Here is a 20,772-nt window from a genome sequence, read left to right as displayed (position 1 = left end):
TGCTAATTTCACATTCATATTAAAAAAAAAAAAAAAAAAAAAAAAAACGCAAGGAAGGTGACAGTTTCGCTGCTGAGGTGGCTTAACGAAAAGAGGGCAGCAAAAAAAAGAGTTTGCATTTCACATCAGTTAAGAGGGTAAAAAAAAAAAAAACCTTGTTAATGACAACAGCAAATGTCCACTTTCGTAACACAGCTCCCGAGTGACTTTTTCTCTTGACATTTGAGTGGATAAAACCCTTAGGGGGACCATGTACCGTGAAATCAGATAGACTGTCATCAACCAAACAGGTAGCAGGAATGATTTGACTAAACTGAAAACATTTTCAGGTTGTGAAGTCTCTATTAACACAGAGACGAATGTCTCTCGGAAGAGGGAGACTTTTCCTTCTCCTCCCTTTATTCTTTCTGCGGCAGCTTTAAATGTGAAAAAGACCCGGGTGACGGGGTTAGGGTCGGTCAGCCAGACCCAGGGGCTCGCACCCTGTCCTCTACAGGAGTTAAAAGCAGCATGAGCTGGGTCTCACGCTGGTGAGACCCACACTGGGGGGTGAGTGTGGGTAGAGCTTAATTGCCACCATCCAAAGAATCAACATCTCTGGGGAGCCACGCTAGCCAGATCGGGTTCTTTCGGATCTTGGTTTCGCGTTCAACAGAAAACATTCGTGTTAAGATGCAGGAAACAAAAGCCACTTGTCTTTAGGGGGATATAAAGAAAGGAAATCTTTTCTCTGGGGTTGCTAAAGGCTGAAAAGAAAAGAAGTTTCTATTTTCCTAATATTTTCCATCTGTAAGGTCTTTGATGCAGACAGATGTGAGTTCTTACAGAGGGACTGTTGGCTGCAACGATCCGTGCCATCGTCTTGAATGTGGTTTGCTGGAGCAGCCCACTCCTCAGTGGGTTCCTGGGAACTCAGCACAGAGGTCTGGGCTGAAAGAGTGAATCTGAAACACTCAGAGTCTGAACCTCCTAGGAAAGAGGAAGCATATGCTCTGCGATTCAAGGACAGACTCACCTGTGGTCAGGTGACTGTGGGATGCTCTTAGACAGGAACGGGCAGGCTTCCACCAATGAGTATAAGGCAGGGGAGGAGACTGAAGGCCTAAGCGGGCCATACAAGACGCCTTTAAAAACTGCTTGTGTCCAGTGATGTTGTAAAGGCCGGAATTGGACTTGGAAAATTCCAAAGTGTCTCCAGTAGACTTTGATTTTGAACATGAGTCATAAGAGGCCAGGAAGGAAAGTAAATAAGTAAATAAAGAAGAGACGTGGTCTGCTCCCTCACCAAGCCACCCACCCTCATCTTCACTTGACTTTAGCGTCTTCATCGCTCCCTTTTTTTCCCTAGTAATATTGAAAGGATTACCCTTGTTGGCCCCTCTGTGGTTACTGTGTGATTTTACTGTTATTAAATCTGTTATAAACTGCTTCATTATTCCTGACTCTGACTGTCTCTCCTTTAATCCTTCCGTCACCCTCCCAGAAACGCCGCTCCATTGGCCCCCAGGAAATCCGAGAGCGAGCCACGGTCTTGCAGACGGTGTTTGAAGATTACGTGCACTCCAGCGAGAGGACGGTCTCCGGGGCCAAGAAAGGTTGGTCGATTTCTTAGGTGATTGTGGATGGATAACCCTGCAGGGCATCGTCCCCACCTCCACCCGCACGCCCCCCAGACAGGTTGAGAGGCCAACCAGGCGTCTTTGCTCACCAGCAGAAGCCTTCAATCTCCCTGATTCTGCAGGGTTAGGAAGCAGGCACGGAAGGCTTTAGAGTGATATTAAATGTTAATTTCATCCTTCCCCGTGTTTTGCACAAATGAGGCTTTATCTTGGCTTACGTCAGGACTAGAGCTTTGACCTAGCAACTTGGATCTCCGGGATCCGTTTTTCTCTTTCTTAGAAAACCAGATAGAAGAGATATGACACGTCAGCAGGAATAGTTGTAGAGATGGAAATTAGAGATGAAGGCAAGGGCTGGAATCATTAGACCAAAGCAGTTCCTATTTGAAAGTACAAAGGAAAATGAGAAGAACAGTGCTGAGGAAGGACCGTAGGCCATGAACCCAGTTCCTGGGAAATTTACAAAAGAGTTAGGTACTAATTTAATATTCAGTGCCTTTATAGGATAAGTTGGCCCCTGGGATCACCAAGCATTAAGGGTGGACTCAACAGTTCCCTTTGAGTGCGGAACAGAGCACGGGAGAAGGGAGCTTAGAACAGCTGCGTGTCCTTCATGCTGGAACGTGTGTGTCTTGGCTAGTGACTTACCCCCACGTTGGGGGATCCAGAGTTCTTTTCGATAGTTACCTACTATTTTGAGAAGAATGCCAGGCTGGCTTACCAATAGATAAACACTATAGAATCCTTTCTTCTTTTTATGAATTGAATCTTTAAAAAAAAACACGAAACAGCTTTCCTTTAACAAATATTTATTGAATTGGGCGCCGTTCCAGGTGCTTGGGGTACACCAGGGATCAGAACAGACAAAAACTGTCACCTTTAGAACATTCTAGTAGGGGAGCAGAAGATGAACGTAATAAACACAATAGTAAATTCCATATAAATTAGATAGTCTAGGGAAAGGTGATGAGAACGATGGAGAGAACAGAGCAAGTGAGGGAGATGAAGGGGTGAGGGCAGAGTGAGTCCTGTCCTGAGGGTCGATGCTTGAGCAGAAACCTCACGAGGGGCCGCCCCGTGGCTCCGACAGACGACGTCCAGGCAGGTTGGGACGTGGGGGTCAGAGTGCATGGGAACTCCTGGACAGCAGTGTGGCTGGAAGGAGGGGAGGGGTGGCAGAGGAAGGGCGTGGAGGCCATCCAGAGGACCCGGTTACCGCGAGTGGAAGGGGAACCATTGGAGGGCTTGGGGCAGAGATGTGGTCTGACAGGTCTGAAAAGGTCACTTGCTGCTGAGTGAGAACAAACTGCGGGCACGGGTGAAGGCTGGGAGACTGGCTACCGGGTGGTTACGGTCATCTGGAAATAGATGACGGAACTAAGTTAGCAAGTATTTGCAAGTGCCTGTTACATACCTTAGCACATCATAAAGGCAGTCCTTAGTTAGGCAGTCCTTAATCAGAACCACCCGAGATGAGAGATGACGTCCCAGTAGTTGCCCCATAACTGCTGATAAAAATCAGTGCGTATTCCCGTCTGGTTTCTGCTAATACCCTGTCCTAGCGTTTCCCTAAAGTGAATTCAGCAACTCCTAAGGCTCCTCCTGAGAACCTGCCTTTAAAGATGTACTGGAACATTCTGTCAGGAGGAATAAAATCTTTGTCTCAGTGGAACTTTAGAGTTTGGTCATTTGTTGAAAGTTAGGCAACGTCAGCTTTCTGTATGATGCACAATCAAGTGTTGCAGCAGGATTTCAGGGTTAATAGCAGAGTTGCAGTGAAGGGGAAGAACACCATCGTTATGACGTCAGTGTCAGAGGTCATCTGGGTATTCTAGCGAGCCTGCAACGATTTCAGTGTGACTGGGTCCTCAGAGTAAAACTTACAGTCAATAGTCCTTAGAGAATGCGGTTTTGTGTTTTCTCTCGTTATCGTTACCATTGAACTTTATACCAAGAAACAGAGTTACTTGCCTTCTTTATAAAGGATGTTGGAGTGGGGCCAGTCCCCAATGTTTATGTACCAAGGAGGAAATAAATGTATCGTCTTTTAAGGAAACTGCCCGTAGAAGATCTCGGTCACCCCACAGCAGACATTAGGTTCTCCCCTATTCTTCTCTCTCCTCTTACTTAGGATTGAGTTCTGGAGGTTTGGGGGGAATGTACACATAACTGCCACACCCCAGGAGCTGATACTGTCTTTTGCATTTCAATCTGCATATGCAAATTCCCCACTACTGACTTGCTTCCCTTTTATGCCATTTCAGAACCCACCTCATGAATAATTAACAAAGCAGCTGGGTTTTGCCTTCACGGCAGAAACCTAGTTGGAAACTGGGCCAAGTATGCATTTGTTTTCCTTTTGCATTTTCTGACCCAGTCGTTGCTAATGACCTGAACTTTATCGTGGTCAGTTTCCAGAAGCAGTTACCCCTTTCTCCCCTCATGTCTTGCATCTTGTAGCTAGAGCTTCAGGTGGTAAAAATTGTGGTAACCTAAGTTTGAACTCCAGGGTCCTGAACGAAAATTTCAGAAAGCGGAGTCCTTTACCTGCACAGCGCCACTTCCCCTGCGGTTCGAGCCGCTCTTCCCTGAAGAGCAAGGGCTGCACGTGTAGGGGTTGTGCCTGGCTCTGAAGGGATGCTTCTCGAGGTCAAGAAGATGCAAACTACTGAAATCATCCCTCTCCCCTCAGTGTGATCGGAGGGAGGTTGGCTCCTTGGCCAAATGCTTTGTCTTTAGGAGAATTAGCGGGGCAAGCAAGCAGCCTCCTTTCGCCCTTTCTTTGGGTGGTCGTCACTGTTGATGTGCCGGGTAGGAACGTGCAACGCGCCTTCTCTGTACAGACGCGTGCTCTTCTCGGGTGGGGGTGGGGTCGGGAGGGGCGAGGATGAGCTGCACCTTCCAGGCTGCAGTTCTGCTCCTTTCTGCCTCCTTGACCCAAAGCCTCATCTGCACGATGCCGCTGTTCCTGATCAGATGTCCGAGAGTACATTTGGTTTTATTGCTCAAAAGGACGAAATGTCCTTGGAAGGTATTTTGAAATCGATTTCCCCTAATTCTGTCATCCTCTGGCTCTGAAATGGGACTTGGTGGCGTGCCACTGCCTGCTCTGATTGGCTAGAGCATCATCCGTCTTCCCAAATAAACGTCTCCTTTCAGGACTTCTCGCCTTCCCGCTCGCCTCGGGCCCACAGCCGTCTTCCTTCCACACGTTCCTGGTGCTGCCAGCAGGGCCACTTCCTGCCCCTTGGAAGGTCCTACAGACAGCTGCGCTCCATCTGAGGTTCCTGCTTCTCTGAATTAGCCAAACCTGGGAGTGTGTGCATGTATGTGAGGACGACCAACTGTCGCTGTCCCCAGCGAGACAGGAGCCTTGAGGACGAGGAGGCTTAGTGCAAACAGGCAGTGAGAGATGCTGCCTGACCAGTTGTCGAGGGAGAGAACCCTTCTGCCATTTCTTGGCAAACTCACTATCCCCGTAAAGCTGTTCGTTGAGCACCTAGCTCTCCCAGGACAGAGGCTCTCCAGCCTCAGCTCTCAGGATTGGTGCAGAGAAGAGGAATCCTCTGATCCGCCAGTCTGCTCAAGCACAAGAGTGAGGTGCGTGAGGAGGCCTGGGCCAGCATCGGGGTAAACGAGGCTTTAGAGGGGCAGACTCTGCTTTGGCGTGGCGTGGTTCCAGTCTGCTCTTTCTGTCTAGAGTAAACGTCGGGGGTTGGGAAAGAGAGGGAGGTGGAGAAGAGGCTGGCGTCTCCAGGGTCATGATAGTTGTAGAGCTTTTGCCTCTGAGGACTTGAATATGTGTCAGAACTCTCCAAACAGCACGGGCCATTTGAAATGTTAAAGATTTTCCTTGAAAAACCTCGTCCCCAGTTATTAAAAAGGGGAGTAAGCACAGATTTAAGCGAGGGGTACAGTGGGGTTGCCTTGGTTATTATTTCTCATCGATTGGGAAAAGGAGTTCACTTTGCTCGGTAAATAGAGCTTTGATGGGTTCCCAGGATCCTTCCAGGAGCTGATCTGCTAAAATGACACTTTTTATTACTGTTCATAAACACCAGTCTCCAGGTGCTGCTGGGATATTACGTTTAAGCTGTGGGCAAACTTGCCAGTCCAGTGGCTCAACAAGCGAGGGCGAGAGACGCTGGTGTTTAGTGCCCGCTTCCATCAGAAGCAGTGCGGGGCGGGGCTCCGGGGGAAGTAAAGTCAGTGGGGGTGGGGAGCAGTCCCAAGAGTCCCCCCCCCCCCCGTCCTGTTGGAGTGAGAACAGGGCAGACACTGGACCGTCACTGTTATCCAGAGACATTTAAGGGGAACAAGGTATAGGAAAATGATTCCTCAAAGGGGTGCCCGGGGACTTCCCTGGCGGTCCAGTGGTTAAGACTCTGCGCTTCCAGTGCAGGCGTGCGGGTTCGATCCCTGCTCGTGAACTAAGATCCCACATGCCGCGTGGCGTGGCCCAAAAATTAATTAAATAAATAAATATAAAAATAAATTTTTTAAAAAAGGAGTGCCCAATTAAGGGGTAGCCAGAGTGCCACCCTCCTGGGAACTGCCTCTGACCAGTGCCAGGTTGAGAACAGGGGCCTCTTTCTTAACTTTAAAATAGGACTGAAACTTTCACGATAGACTGTCTGATGAACAGCTCTAAACCGCTGACAGTCCTCAACAGATGAACTGGTCTGTGGGCTATTTTAGAAATTCAGTAATTTTCTTTCTCTTTACAATTCTGTTTTTGTTTCCTTTTTTTACACATTCTTTGAAAGGGTAAGAAACCCCGTATCGATCGATTCTGGATGCGTTCGCACGAATTCGGTTTTAAAATCCCATGAGTATATGGAGAACTGGTGTCAGTGATTCCTCCAGATGGGCAGCTAGAGGTGGCCCTCCGGGCGGAGACAGTGTTTACAGTAGCGATAATGTATAGTAATAATAAACATAAGGGCAATCATAATAAAGCCTTGTGAGCCTTTTAAACTTTGTGACATTTGCATGTATTAACTATTTCAGAAAATAATAATTCAATTAGGGAAAAATGTTCCCAATATAAAGGTCTGATGATTTCATTTTTCATAAGAAAATGGTATACATTGATCCTGTCTTAGTTTCTTCACTCATTCTCTCATTCATTCATTTATACAACAGAAACCTGCTGTGTGCCAGGTACTGTGCTAGGCCCCAAGACTATAATGAAGAAGAAAACAGGACCCTCCCCTCTAGGTTTATTACAGGCTACGCAGTAAAATGTGAAATTTTATTGGGTTTACTCATTGTGGCTGGTAGACTTACTTATTTTTAGAAATTAAGAAAAATACACAAGTACAGCTTTAGGTTGTTGATGTTTGTTGTGCTATCCTGGTTGTGTGTGCATCGTGGCCCAGCAGGGTGAGCTGCGCAGGGCAGCCCTTAGGCCGGGGCAGCTGAGACCCGTCCTGACCGCCTCTCGCCCGCTCACTGTCTTTCAGCCCTGCAGTCCTTCATCCGGGCCTACACGACCTACCCCCGGGAGCTGAAGCACATCTTCCACATCCGATCACTCCACCTCGGGCATGTGGCTAAGAGCTTTGGGCTAAGAGATGCCCCTAAAAATCTCAGTGCCTTGGCCACAAAGAAGAAGAAAGCAAACCTGAAAAGGTAAGGTGGGCTGAATTTGTCCTCCGTTCAGATTGGCAGCCATGAGATGGTGTGGGGGGCTGCTGTGTGCCAACTTGCATTTTTGTGGTAAATTATCGCCAGTATCTGCCCTTCTCTCAGTATGATGAGTGCTTGGAACAGCTGGAAAAATACCTAACCTGAATGCGTTTAAGGCACTTGCAGAAATTCGATGCTGGGTCCTGACCCAACTCCTGTTGGGTCCAGAGTAGTGGGGATTATTGGAACAGCAAGACTGCCCACGGATAGAGTAACTCTGGGGCTTTTCACACTCAGAGCTCCAGGTGTGCTGTGGTCCACCCTGGAAAGCTCTGGGGACTTGAAGGAAGACGGTGGTGAGTTCCATGAAACTCTGCTGCGGCCGCAGGGCTCCTGCAGGCTGGCTGGGCCTGGGGGCCGGGCCTGGGGCTCCCAGCGCCGTGTGCCGCTCTGCTTGGTGCTGGCGTGCACCCCCAGCACTGAGCACGTGTAGGGCAAGTGCAGTGGACTCTTCTCCCTCCGCCCCCTGCCCCCCCCCCCCAAAAAGAGAACACGTTAGGAACGGTCCAGAGTCGGAGTGAGAAGTGTTGCCCTGCAGGTTGGGCACTGGGCTCCGAGTCCATCTTCACTATTTCAAGAGGTCCTGAGATGATTTCTCTCAACGAAATGCAGTTGTAAAAGGTCTTCTTTCTCTCCTCAAAGACAGGGTATTCATGGGAATTTCCTGGCAGTCCAGTGGTTAGGGCTCGGCCCTTTCACTGCCATGGCCCTGGGTTCAGTCCCTGGTCAGGGAGCTAAGATCCTGCAAACCACATGGTGGTGCAGCCAAAAAACACCACACACGGTGTTCTTTTAGTACCAGCCCCAGCCCTTCGCGGGAGCTAGAGTTTCTTAGATGCCAGGAGCTGCTTGTATGGGGAGTTTGGGGCAGGTCATTGTTGTTTTGTTTTGTTTTGTTTTGTTTTTGCTGTACGCGGGCCTCTCACTGTTGCGGCCTCTCCCGTTGCGGAGCGCAGGCTCAGTGGCCATGGCTCACGGGCCCAGCCGCTCCGCGGCACGTGGGATCTTCCCGGACCTGGGCACAAACCCGTGTCCCCTGCATCGACAGGCGGACTCTCAACCACTGCGTCACCAGGGAAGCCCCCATTTTGGAATTTTTAAGATGCTTCGTCTTTTTTCTTATAGTAATCCCCCTCATATAGGACAACACTCCAGTAATTCTGTGAGGCAGGCATTTCCCCGCACGCTCTTCTCCGATGCCCGGACAAGACTGAGACACGTCCGGCTCTGGTTTCTTCCAGGACGTTTTGAGGTGCAGAGCGTTGCCTGCTGCCACACTCTACCTGTCCTGGGCAGGGCTGCGGCCAGAGACCCCTCTGCTCGAGCCAGGTCCTCCCTGAGGGAGAAGGTGCCTCAGCTCCACTCCAGATTTGGGACTGCCGTGCACCAGAGTTAGGTTCCTTCCTTTGGGTTTGGGGTAGCTGACGTCTGTACATAGTAACTGGTTTTAAGTATGTGACAAAACTATGAGGCTCGCAGTCAGGTCTGGAATGACCTCCTAGTGGTCTGGAAGCCTGGCCATCCTGTCCCACCGTCTCTAAAACGCCGACACGTGAAGGAGGTGGGAATCCATCTGCCACGTGATCACTGGTAAGAAACACGTATTTTGTTTATTCCTCTTTCTGCGAGTAAATGTGACCCCAGTATTTTACTGTCAGCAGCTGATCTACCTTTGCAAGCGTTAATAGCAGCTCTTCAGACTGGGTGTGCCCAGCCCTTGCCCAGGGAAGGCAGAGTGGGAGGCTCGAGGCGCTGGGAGTAGCGGGGGACTCAGAGCCAGCATTGTCCTTACCTTGCGAAGCCGCCAGGGAGAGAGCAAGCCGCCGCCTCCCGCTTCAGCTGACCCGCGCTGGCAGATGGGCACCAGGGCTACGATACCCCTGTGAGCAGGGGATTTAGCCGGGCTTTATTTAGGGAAGAATGGGCTGATTAACCGATAAAGAGCATGTAAGATGGTATGGGGCAGCCTTTGATGTCTGGCTGGCGCGGCGGGGAGCCGGGTGGTGAGTGACAGCAGTGTGTCACACGATTACCCCGCCCGTGACAGTGCCGCTGTCTGTTCTTGCCATGTCACCACTCTGTTACAGCGACTTTTTCCGTTGTTATGCCCTTCTTTTGAAGGCATTTCTCCCCACACTCCTTACACCCTCCCGCCCCACCCCTGCCTTGTTAATGCAGACGGGCACTCAAGGATACAGTAAGTACCTTTTTTACTGGGGGAGATCTTGTCACTCCTGGAGGAAGAATGGCTTTGCAGCTAATCTGCACATGGACCGTATCACTGTGGTCGGGGAAGCGGCAGAGAAACTTGACAGATTCTCTGCACCTCAGTCGGGGCTCGAGCCAGTGCCAGTCGCCGCTTTTTAAGGAACAGGAAAGAAAAGTCCATTAAACCCCACACAAGTGTGGAGAGTTACGCTGTGGCCACAATGATTGTCCTGAGCCGAGGCGTCTCTTCTGAATCCATCTGTCAAGGAAGAGAAGGGGTTCCTTGGGTTTTGTGTGGGTGGGTAAAATGATAGCACTAATTTCTCCGAATTATTCTGCATATTCCATTTATGGTGTTCACTGCTAGAATAGTTACGTTATGTGCAAACCTCTGATATCTGCAAACCAAATTGATGAGACCGTAAGCAAAATCCTGTCTCGCCTGCCATCCCCAAGCAAGGAGCTCACCCGGGTGTTAGCGGATGAGGCCAGGGCAGGTTAGGCTTGGAGACTACTGGGCATTTCTGTGCAGTGACAGAGGGAACTTTTATCTCGTCTATATGCCTTTATTCCTTCACTGGACCACTTTTCAGAAAAAGGAAAAAAAGAGTTAATGTCCCCAAATAAGGCCTTAATCAGCAGGTCTCTCTCTGTCTCCTTTTTGAGTCCTCAGTTCTGAAGGGGAACAGCAAGTGTCTTCGCCCTGCGCGCAGAAGCACAGAGTCACGAGCACTCTTCTGACACTGACACACAAGCCTGTCAGAACAGCCCGCCACCCCAGATACCTCCACATCCACGTGCACAGGGAGTCGGTGCTGTTGGTAGAATTTTGAATGGCCCCTTAGCAACATCCGCCACGAACACAGCATTTTCCTCCCGTGAGATGCAGTTCTTCTTTTGCAGCTAGGTAGATTCAGCAGTCCCTGAGCAGCAAAGGTAACATACCTTCCAAAATTTCCATCTTCCCAGGAGTCGCTGAGACCCGGCGCTGTCTGCTCTGGGAGGGCAGAGCTGTGTTGTTTGCCAGGGTGTCTGTCTGTCTGTCTAGGCAGTCACACATGTGAGTAGAACCTGTCCAGGACCAGTGAGCACACAACTTCCTCATCCGTTTGACACTCTGTGGTCAGTGGTTCAAGGATATAGAAAGTAATGAGCCTTGAAGTCTCAGTGTTACGGTGGCAACGTGAAGGGGCGAGTCTGTTGGGTTTGAACCACCCCATCTCATTTGCATTATATGCTGTAATTGCAAGTTCACTTCCCCCAGACTGTTTAGTTTGCAGCTCCCTAAGGCTGGTCTCACCACTGACTTCTACCATCTGGGTCTTTCTGAAGTTCTTCTTAGTGCGTAGATTTCTTTGTATAAATTTTCTCAAACCAGCCCAGCTAAGTGTTACCTGGTAGTTCTCATCTGATCAAAAAGTAGGGCTGTCTGATCCCTTAGTACTTACTGGATCTGGGTGTGCTTGGTCAGGGCTCAGCAGGCTGGGATCCGTAGTGGAAGGGGACGGAGCTGGTCCCCTGGGGCCGGACCTCACATCCTAGCCACCATACCCAGCAGGGCAGAGCATGTCCTTCACCTCTGTTACTTCCAAAGCTCTACATTTAGTGTACTTGTTAAAATAAGGAAACATCCTTAGGGAGGTCATTCTTGCCAGACTTTTCTCATCTGTGAAATGCTTTATCATTGAAGTTCAAATCAGAGATTTTGTGGACCTCCACTTCAGGGTCATTTTTCACCTTTTTTTTTTAAATTTGTGTTTCTCTTTTTTCATTGAAGTATAGTTAATTTACAATGTTGTGTTAGTTTCAGGTGTACAGCAAAGTGACTCAGTTATACATATATATTTATATATTTTTCAGATTCTTTTCCATCATAGGTTGTTAAAAGATACTGAGTATAGTTCCCTGTGCTCTGCAGTAGGACCTTGCTGTTTACCTGTTGTATAGTAGTGTATATATGTTAATCCCAAACTCTTAATTTATCTCCCACCCACCCCCCCATCCCCTTTGGTAACCGTAAGTTTGTTTTCTATGTCTATGAGTCTATTTCTGTTTTGTAAATAAGCTCATTTGTATCATTTTTTTAGATTCCACCTATAAGTGATAAGTGGTGTTATGTGATATTAGTCTTTGTCTGACTTACTTAGTATGATCATCTCTAGATCCATCCATGTGACTGCAAATGACATTATTTCATTTTTTATGGCTGAGTAGTATTCCATTGTTTACATATATACCGCGTCTTCTTTATCCATTCCTCTGTCGATGGACACTTAGGTTGCTTCCATGTCTTGGCTAATGTGAACAGTGCTGCTGTGAACATAGGGGTGCCTGTATCTTTTCAAATTATAGTTTTCTCCCGTTTTTCATCTTTGAAGGCCTTTGCTCTGTCCCTCTCTGTGATTGTCACTCTCACTTTTTCAGTAATTATTAAATAACTTGTGAGGGTTACTGTGTTGAATAGACTCTAGTTTGAGAAGTTCATACCCGCATCAGCCATCTCCCTGCCCCTCCACTTGTTTCTTAAATGCTGACTGTGGGAGTGTCATGCAGTAATTGACAAGAGCCTGGGTTTTACCCACACGGCATCTGGGCTGGGTCACTTACCGTTTCTGTTCCTCAGTCCCCTCACCTCTCAGATAGTGGCGCGGAGCCTCACAGTGTTGTCTGGGGACCAACCAGGTGGCGAGTACAAAGCATCGACACAGTGTCTGGGACATGAACACGGGAGCACTTGCGGAGGTGGTGACCAAGACAGGAGCACTGGTTCTTCCCGCCGGCCTTCATCACACTTAGAAGCATCCCTGGAGCAGAGAGAGTGAACCTGTCATTAACTGTCAACCTTTCAGCACCTCGAAGTTTTCTTATCAGGAACCACCTTGAGAACGCGGGGCTGGTCCCCTCCAAGACGAGCGTGAAGATGCTGCAGCTGCGTCTCCCTGCAAAGCAGTATTCTCATCATTAAGCATCTTGCCTGCCAATTGTTATGTGGCCTTTACAGCCTCCCTAATATCACTTAATTAGCTGAAGGCAAACCTGGAATCTTGCCCACCGTGAAAATTCTCTCCGTTTCCTTGAGCCAGTCATCGTTCTGTAGGAAGACAGAGTGGCCAGACGTGAGGTCAGAGGCTGGACAAAGCCCCGTTTGGAAACATGGGGGTTCCTCTCCGCACCCGATCTTGGAGCGGCGTCCTGCACTGCTCATCCCTGCCCTGATCCCTCCGGCCTCCTGGTCTCCCCCTTCAGCCTCCCCGCCCCGTCCCGATGGATCCCCTCAACTTCATTGTAGAACAGTCCACTGCCGGGTCTCCTGCGGCCCTTCCGGTCCCGCTGGCCGGTGCTCCCCTTGCCCGTCGTGCCCCCGCTTCTTCCAGCCTTTCGGTGATGTCTCCTTACTCTAATAATTAGGACACACCCCCTCTTCCCTCTCCCCACGGCCTCAGCTGGCACCCCTCCTTTCTCGTTCTCTCCCGGAGCCTTTGCCCGGCATGCTGCGGGCCTGGGCCTCTCCTCACCCCTCTTCGTCTTCGGGCCTCCGTCCCTTCTTCGAGGAAGTCTCCTCTGGCACGCCTGCCTGGGTGGACACCGCATGCCCCCATTCCACCCCCCACCCCACCCCTCGCCGCCATCACAGTAGCCCTACACCTGTCTGTGATGTTTGTGTGGTTCCTGTCTCTCCCCTCCGTGTAGCTCAGGGTAGAAACCCTGTCTGGTTTTCCTCATCGCATCCCCAGCACCTACCTGGCACGCGATAGGTGCTCAGGAAGTAGTTTTGAACAGATGAACGGAACCTGAAAGTCTTCTGTAATTCTGAGAGGAAGAGCATAAAGGGAAAGAGAAAAGAGGGGTTGTTCTGACAGGAACCAGGTAAATGCCTCTTAATTGTTTAGTTAGCCCAGCAAACAGCAAATCCTGCCTTTCACAGCGCCCCGGCCACTCCGTAGTCTGTCCTGAGAGAACAAGCATGGGGTCACTTTCCCCTTGGCATGAAATAGTCCCCGAGAAGGACTGAGCCTCGGGCCCTGTTCCCCCGACGTCACAGTGGAGGAACCCACAGAACGTGGAGATGAGTGGGTTCGGGATCGGGGTCTCCACCAGCCTGGGTAGGGCCAGGGCAGATGCCCACAGAGGGTCAGTTCACTCGACCTCAGCCTGAAGACCAGAGGGAAGCAGCTAGGACCACCGGCAGTGACTGTGAGGACAGGTGTGCGTGTCCCGTGGGGCAGGGGAGCAGAATCTCCTCTCGCAGGCTGCTAGGGAGCCGTATGAAAACACAGGAGGGCCCGTGCTTTAAAGGTGAGCTCGGGTTAAGGGAGAGAATTTTCACCTAGAGCCTGGGTGAGCTGTATGGACTGTAGCCGAGACCGTATTCTGCCGGCCTCTGTGTCAAGGGTGATGAGGTGGGTGACCTCGAAGCCCACGCTGGCTTGCCTCTCTGGGACATCTGTACCGACAAGAAGTGTCCAGACTGGGACAAGGGGCAGGACGAGTGCTGTGGACGGTGGTTGGGTCTCTCTGGGTGAAGAACACCGGCACAGAGGGGTCACTTGGGGGTGATGTGATTACTGAGGTCCCCCCATTGCATGCACACACAGCCCTGGGTTGAGCTGCGTGGGCAGGGCTCCTCGGAGGGCCGGCCCTCCGCCCTCAGCACCCCCGGCGCAGCTCCACGTTGCTCCCTGCCCGCCGCCAGGCGCCAGCGCTGCACACGCGGCTCTTCACATCTGGTCCTTGCTTCTACCACTGTTTGTTCTGCCTGACACCGTGCAATTAGCAGCCTCCTCGTGAAACACCCCCGCCACCGGTCCGTGCCCACCCCCGGCTAATGAGGCAATCAGGGGGGTTTCACAGTGACCCTGCGCTGCCTCCACACCTGGGTCACCTGCAGACAGCGGGAGCCACGGGGCGTGTGCTTTCAGGCAGGCAGTCAGGGCTGACAACAAAGAACAGGAACCCAGCCAGCCTCTCCCGGGAGGATGCTGGAGACGGCACATTCCCGTTGGAGCCTTCCCGGCCCTGGAGTCTGAAGATGTGCCCGGCCCAGCACGCGTTGGCAGATGCCAGACCCACGAGGCCTCGCGCAGCGGGAGACCCGACTCTGCAACGCCTTGTCCTTGCTCCAGGCTCTTCTAGTTCAGACTATTCGAGAAATCAGGAAGGAAGGAGCACGACGGTCCCCCAGCTCTCCGCTTGCTACACGCAGCTTAGTTCAGGCCGACGACTCCCCTCCTCTCACCTGTCCCCACGTTCCTTGGGCTCCTTCACATCCCAGCCCCTCCACATACTCCTTGCTCTTATGCCACAGAGCCTTTCCGTCTGGTTAGGACCCATAGGGAATGACCTCAGGTCTTTTCCAGATGTTCTCTCCATTCTGGTCCTGACGTTCCAGCAGCAGGCTGACACGTGGAGTGACGTCTTAACCAATAAGTAGTCCAGAAGAGGGGTGTGGTTTGAGAGCGCCGACATCCCGGAGTGACAGCATCTGGCTGTCTGCCAGCATGTCTCTTGAGGGAGTACGTGTGCCCCTGGCCGTGCTGAATCCACACGCGTTGTCTCGTTGAGCCTCACCAGGTCCCTTCGACCACGGCCGAGTTCCCAGTAACTGGTGAGAAGGTGGACATGCCCGGTCATGTGGCACTGAGTCTGAGAGACTTGGGAGCCCACATTCCTGGCACTCGTCTCCTCCCTTGCATGCACCCGTTTGGAAGCTTCTGGTTTCTGTGATTAGTGTTAGGCTAAGGAACAAGTAGATGAATTCTGTTAAGGGTGTTTTTTGCCCGTGAACAGATAATTCTTTGTGTAATGGGAGAAATGGACTTAAAGCAGAAGACGTTCTGGTGCACATATGGAAGGGTTTGATTTGAAGCCGTCAGAATGGCAAACCCTGCAGTGGGTGCGAGCACCTTTCTGCTCATGGGGCAGACCTCTGAGAACAGACAACTGTGGGCAAGATGTGGATCCGGCTTTTTCTCTAGTTTCCTTCTGAGTCTAGAGGCAGAGGGTGCAGTGGGAGAGGCCCGGGCTTGGAGTCAGGCGCTCAGCAGCAGCTTCGCGTTGCCGCGGGGCCTGTCAGGTCGTGTGGGGCGTGGGGAGGGATGATGGACACGCGGCCGGGCTTAGAGTCGTCGTCCAGTAAATGCTGATTCCTCTACCCCTGCCCGCTTCTCTCTGAGTCTGTGAATAAAAAGTGGAAGCTTCACGGGAATTCCCTGGCGGTCCAGCGGTTAGGACTTGGCTGTCACTGCCGAGGCTCCAGGTTCAATCCCTGATCGGGGAACTAAGATCCCACAAGCCTCGCGGTGTGGCCAAAAAGAAAAAGAAAAAAAGTGGAAGTTTTATAGACTCTTCCCCGAATGCTCCTGCCCACCGGAACCTTGTGCCTTCGGTCACATTACTCCTTGGTTGTAAGACCTCCGCTTCAGGGCTCCCAGCAGCGGGGTAGGGGGGACTCGCCACCTCCAGGGTGGAGTGAGTTAGAGCTCACTAGTTAGAGCTCCTGAAATGAGCCCAGATTGACCACTTTCACTTTCCACCTTTGGTCTCCGGATTCAAATGCTGAATGTGCGTGACTTACAAAGCTAAGGATACAAGGTGTTGCTATTGACAAAGCAGCCCCGGGTCCACGTGACGAGGCGTCCGGTGTCTGATGACGGCTGCCCATCTCCTCTGCCTTTCCTCTTTCCGGATTGTTAATGATAATTATGGTCAGCGTGTTCCCGGTGCCTTCAGGACAGGCGCTCTGATACGGGCTTCGATTCATTAGTTCGTTTAATCCTTTCGAGAGTAAGCAGCCTGGCACTGAGAGAAGTAGCGCCTCGGCCAAGCTCAGAAAATAGGTCCCACAGCCTCTGCAGGATGGTGCCGGGGTCCTCCCCTCCGAGGGCCAGCTCCGCCCCGGCGCCTCCAGCCGCCCCACGTCCCAGCCCGTCGTCTGGGCGGCTTTTCTCTCCGCCCAGCTTCTTGTCAGAATCTGGCTCCTCCAACTGCCCAAACGTGCAGTAGAGCCCGGCCGACCCAGAGAGCAGGGCAGTCACGTCTATCACTGCAGCCAGTGGTGACAGCAGAGACCACCGCTGCCACCCACGTGGGGCTCAGCCGCGGCTGGGCTCCGGTCAGAGCCGTGGGTTTCCTCCTCTGGTCCTCCCATGTCCTCACGTGCTGTCCCTCTCCCGGGGCGGGGCCAGGACTCGCACCCTGGCCTCCTGGCTCGACGCTGTGCGGCTTCTCCCACCCTCGGCTTCGGGTCAGCCTGTGGCTCAGGCAGCTGAGCCCCTGCCTGTGTGCACATGTGACGAGCCAGACCACCCGCCTTCTCTGGCGCAAGAGCGTGGGCCCCCAGTTCAGGGTCACCTTTTAGCCGAGCCCATCCCTCTGGCCCGTTGGGGTGCTCTGCCGTCCAGCGTGCTAGCTGTCCCTGCAGGCTCCGTCTCATCTGCAGAGGTGATAAATACGCCTCATAATGTCATTGGAGTCATCGATAATGGTGTCAAGCAGGGCAAGCCCAGAGGGTTTGGAGCTGGGATTCTGCCCAAGCTTATCAGTCTCCGTGTTTGCAGGACACAGTCACGGCAGTTACAGAAACACGGAACTGTTGCCATGTGCACCCTGTATTTCTCCATCTTAACGTTTTCACAGAGAATTAGATTCTATAAAGCACCCTTCGTTTTACCTTCGCGCTACCCCTTGCATCCACGTGGAGGCCCTTTCTGACGTGTGAGGAATCTCAGCTTAGGGGAAGCTACTGACTGCAGGGTCGTCAGCTAGATGAGGGCCGGGCTGGGATTCCAACCAGCGCCGTCAGGGTCCTGCTGCCGCACCTCTTCCCCAACACCGCCACCTGCTGTGTGACGTCCAGGCCTGGCTCCTGACAGAACTTCCATAAAGGTCTCTGGCACTTGGACAGGCACTTCGGGGATCCTGACTCAGGGCATCGCTTTCAGACCTCGGCCATCTCTAAGCCTTGTCTCTGTCCCCCTTCCCGTTGTGGGCACCTTTCCGGGCAGCAGGTTGGTCATGGCATCTACATACTGATCGCCTGTGACCTGCACGGCCTGGCATCCGCCTGCCACCAGCTCTTCACTGGGTCTCGTTGTTAGGTGTGAGGCAGAGACCCACTTTTTCTCCGTCTCTGCGTACACAGAGCCACTCAGGAATTTTCTGGAATGATATCCACTGCCTCAGCAGGGCTCCCCTGGAGTGGAGTGTCTTCTGGGGCCCTGGGAGTTTTACAAGCGCTAGAGTCGGTATGGTCCTAAGAAATCGCAAAGAAGGCATCCCTAAAATGGGCAGCCCATCGGCGTGCATCTCTGCCGAAACAGAATCCAGAGGTTAAGGAGCCCTGATGCACTTCCTTTTCCTTCGATGGCCGTAAAAGGTCTGATAGCTTGTTCCCCTTCAGTAGGCTAAATTATCGTCCCACGCTGGCGGGTTCTGCCCCTGAACTACCTTGTTGCCTCAGGGGGACTGCTTGTCACCTTCTCCCTGGAGTTGTTGGTCACTCTCACTGTCATCTGAGAGCCCCCTGAACCCCCTCAGATTCTGTGCCTTTGCTTCATCCGTAAGGGCGAGGCAGGAGGGTAGAAACTTGGAGTCAGCCTCAAGCCTCGGAAGCCTTCGCTGTCTCCTTCCACGATCACTCAGAACCCAGGCTTTTCTTCCAGTCTGAGGGCTTGCTCCTGCTGCAGGGTCCTTGGGGCCTCAGTGTGGCCCTGGGTCATTTGCTTACAAGCAGAATTTTTCAGATTAGAGAAAGAAATATGCTTTACTGGTCTTCTGTCTTGTCTGTTTTAATTATACCACAAGAGAAAAATCCCTCACAAAAACGAACTGAAAGCCAGAGGCAAAGAGGTTTTTGATAAGTAAAAATTAAAATACTTTGATATTTCAGCCCAGGGTAAAATAGTACCACTTGATTTTTTTTCCCCCTAAAATGAGTATACTGCTTTTCCTGATTACAAAAATAATAATGTGTTTATTGTAAAAATTCGGGAAACAGAGAAAAGCTTAAAACTCATCCGATAAAAGCCCACAATCCAAGTTAATCCCAATTCACGTTTTCTGTGGCTCCTACTTTCTCTGCAGGTGTGCACGTAGGATCTTTTTATGTCTGTAATGAGATTGAGCAAATCATGATTTCTTAAAACTGCTTTTTTCACTTGTCATCCAGCTGTTACTCTTACGATGCACTTTATCAGGGGTTCCAAAAGTCTTCGAGATCTGCTATAATGTGAATGTTGCTTCTGTACTGGAAATACTTCGTGTGGGGAACTTGCTCCTTGTGGTAAAAACTTACAGCACAGCGGTTAAGTGTGTACATCGCGGAGTCGGAAAGTTCTGGGCCCCGATCCCACCTCCTCCCTGGACGTGCTGTTTGACCTCCCTGCACCTCAGCTGCCGTGCCTGTGGTGCCTCCTTCGCAGGAGTGTTGAAGTGAATGAGTTAGATGCCTCTCAAGTGCTTACAGCAGCACCTGACGTAAGTAGGTGTCATGCACGTGCTAAGGATACAGTTATTGTTAAAGTCACAGAGCCAGCGTCAGTGGCTGTGCTTTGACGTGCTTTATGTGTAACTCCGTTAACCCCTGTCAGTGTTACTCGCTTATATGTTAATGTGTGTGGTGGACCCCGCTAACGTGGGCCACCGCTGTCGTCATCGCCATCATCATCTACTCTTTAAATGTGGCCTGCAGGAAGTGTTCTAAAAGTCGGGAGGAATGTACTAGAGGTACATTTCCAGACCTTGGAGGAAGAGATTGCTTGTTCAGTGACTGTCTCGGATAACTGGATAACTCTTGGGAAGAAATAGTTAAATTCGCCACATCCTACCATAAGCCAGAACAAAATCTAGATAGAATTAAAGCAGTAGCAGAGGCTAAACGAAGATATCCTTGAATATTTTAAAAAGGCTCCGGTGAGGAAGACTTTTCTGAGCATGGTCCTGAAGCCGTAAAACATAAAAGAAATTATCGAGAGACTTGACAGTACATAAAAATGCAGTTTACCTAATGATAAAATGAAAAATTCTGTCCTGCAAAAGGATGCCATCAGCAGAAGCCTGTGTTAGAATGGCTTTTTACCTATAGGACGATCGTCTGTGAATTTATTGATGAAGCTGGGAGCAGGTCCTGAGATCGCTCTTCTCCAGTGGCCGTCCGAGCGGGCGTATTGACTTCCTAATTAGGCTGTGATTTCACCTCATTGGCAGTGAAAGTGGCATCTGCCTACCCTGCTGGGTAATCCAGCCTGGTAACCAAGGGGGGGTTATCCAGCCTTCACTGCAAGGGAGTTCCCTGTGGTTAGATAAACTGATCTGTTGCCTGGTAACTACAGGATTACTCCGGTGGACGCGCAGGACGCCCATTTGAGAGGGGTTTGGGCGTTGGGAGGGCAGGGAGGGCAAGAACGTTGGCAAGTTTCTGGGAGAACTGCAGCTTGGCAGGAGAAGCCCATCGTGGGCTTGGGTTTAGAACGTTTCATCTTCCCATCTGTACTTTGCCTTTTCGGCACTGGGCCTCAGAACAGAGGAAAAGCAGGCAGCGAGCTGGCCAAGGGAAAGGTGGGTCCCGTTGGGGTGGCAGCTGACAGCAGGGGAAACCCCTGCAGGGTTGACCCCAAGGTTCTTCCTCCCGAGGAACAGGTCTGAGTCTGGAAGGCCGGAACCCCTGTTTGCTGTCTGGACCACCACTCAGAGTTTGAGTTTGGGTCCCAAGTTGGAAGTCCATTGACTAGAATTAAATCATAAAGTAGCTATAGGAAATGTTGAGGTCATAACCTCAAGGCAAGCAGGACCGTCTCCAAGCCCCGCTTTCTAAGAGCATCCTCTGCCTCAGTCGGTGTGGACTCAAAGCCCCTTGACAGACATTCCTGATCGGTGGCATGACACACCCACCAGGGGTGACCTTCCACAGCCCCAGGGCCGGCTGAGTTTGCCTGGGAAGGGACAGATCTCACGTGGCTCAGAGGCAGACGAGAGCGGCGTGGGTGTGTGTACACACACCGGTGTGTCGCACGCCTCGGTGGGGTCCTTGGTGCTGGGTCTGGAGGCCCAGTGGTCTGAGCCCAGGCGCGCTGCCCAGCGCCTTCGGCTGGAAGCGGGACGCATCCCCAGTCCGCTTGCGCTGCCGGCAGCTAGTGCTCAGTCCCCCAGTTGAGACTCTGGTTACTTACCTTGCGTCAGCGGTGGCCGGAGCCGCCGTTGAAGTGCTAGGGCTTAGGCTGTTTTGACTGAAATTTTGCATATTTTGAAACTCAGGTTG

At 51.4% G+C, this 20,772-nt stretch overlaps 1 protein-coding gene across 1 annotated transcript in view; it reads left to right on the top strand.

The window, feature by feature from the left end:
* The window catches only part of DDX31 (DEAD-box helicase 31), a 73,963-nt gene that overhangs the window by 49,287 nt on the left and 3,904 nt on the right, over positions 1-20,772 (top strand). The window contains 2 exon segments of the mRNA XM_033858932.2: positions 1,484-1,595; positions 7,085-7,253. Coding sequence (XP_033714823.1) covers positions 1,484-1,595; positions 7,085-7,253 — 281 coding nt within the window.

Source organism: Tursiops truncatus, chromosome 6 (assembly GCF_011762595.2).
Source record: "Tursiops truncatus isolate mTurTru1 chromosome 6, mTurTru1.mat.Y, whole genome shotgun sequence".
NCBI lineage: Eukaryota > Metazoa > Chordata > Mammalia > Artiodactyla > Delphinidae > Tursiops > Tursiops truncatus.
The sequence above is the reverse complement of the archived record's forward strand: the minus strand, read 5'-3'. Positions and strand labels throughout refer to the sequence as shown.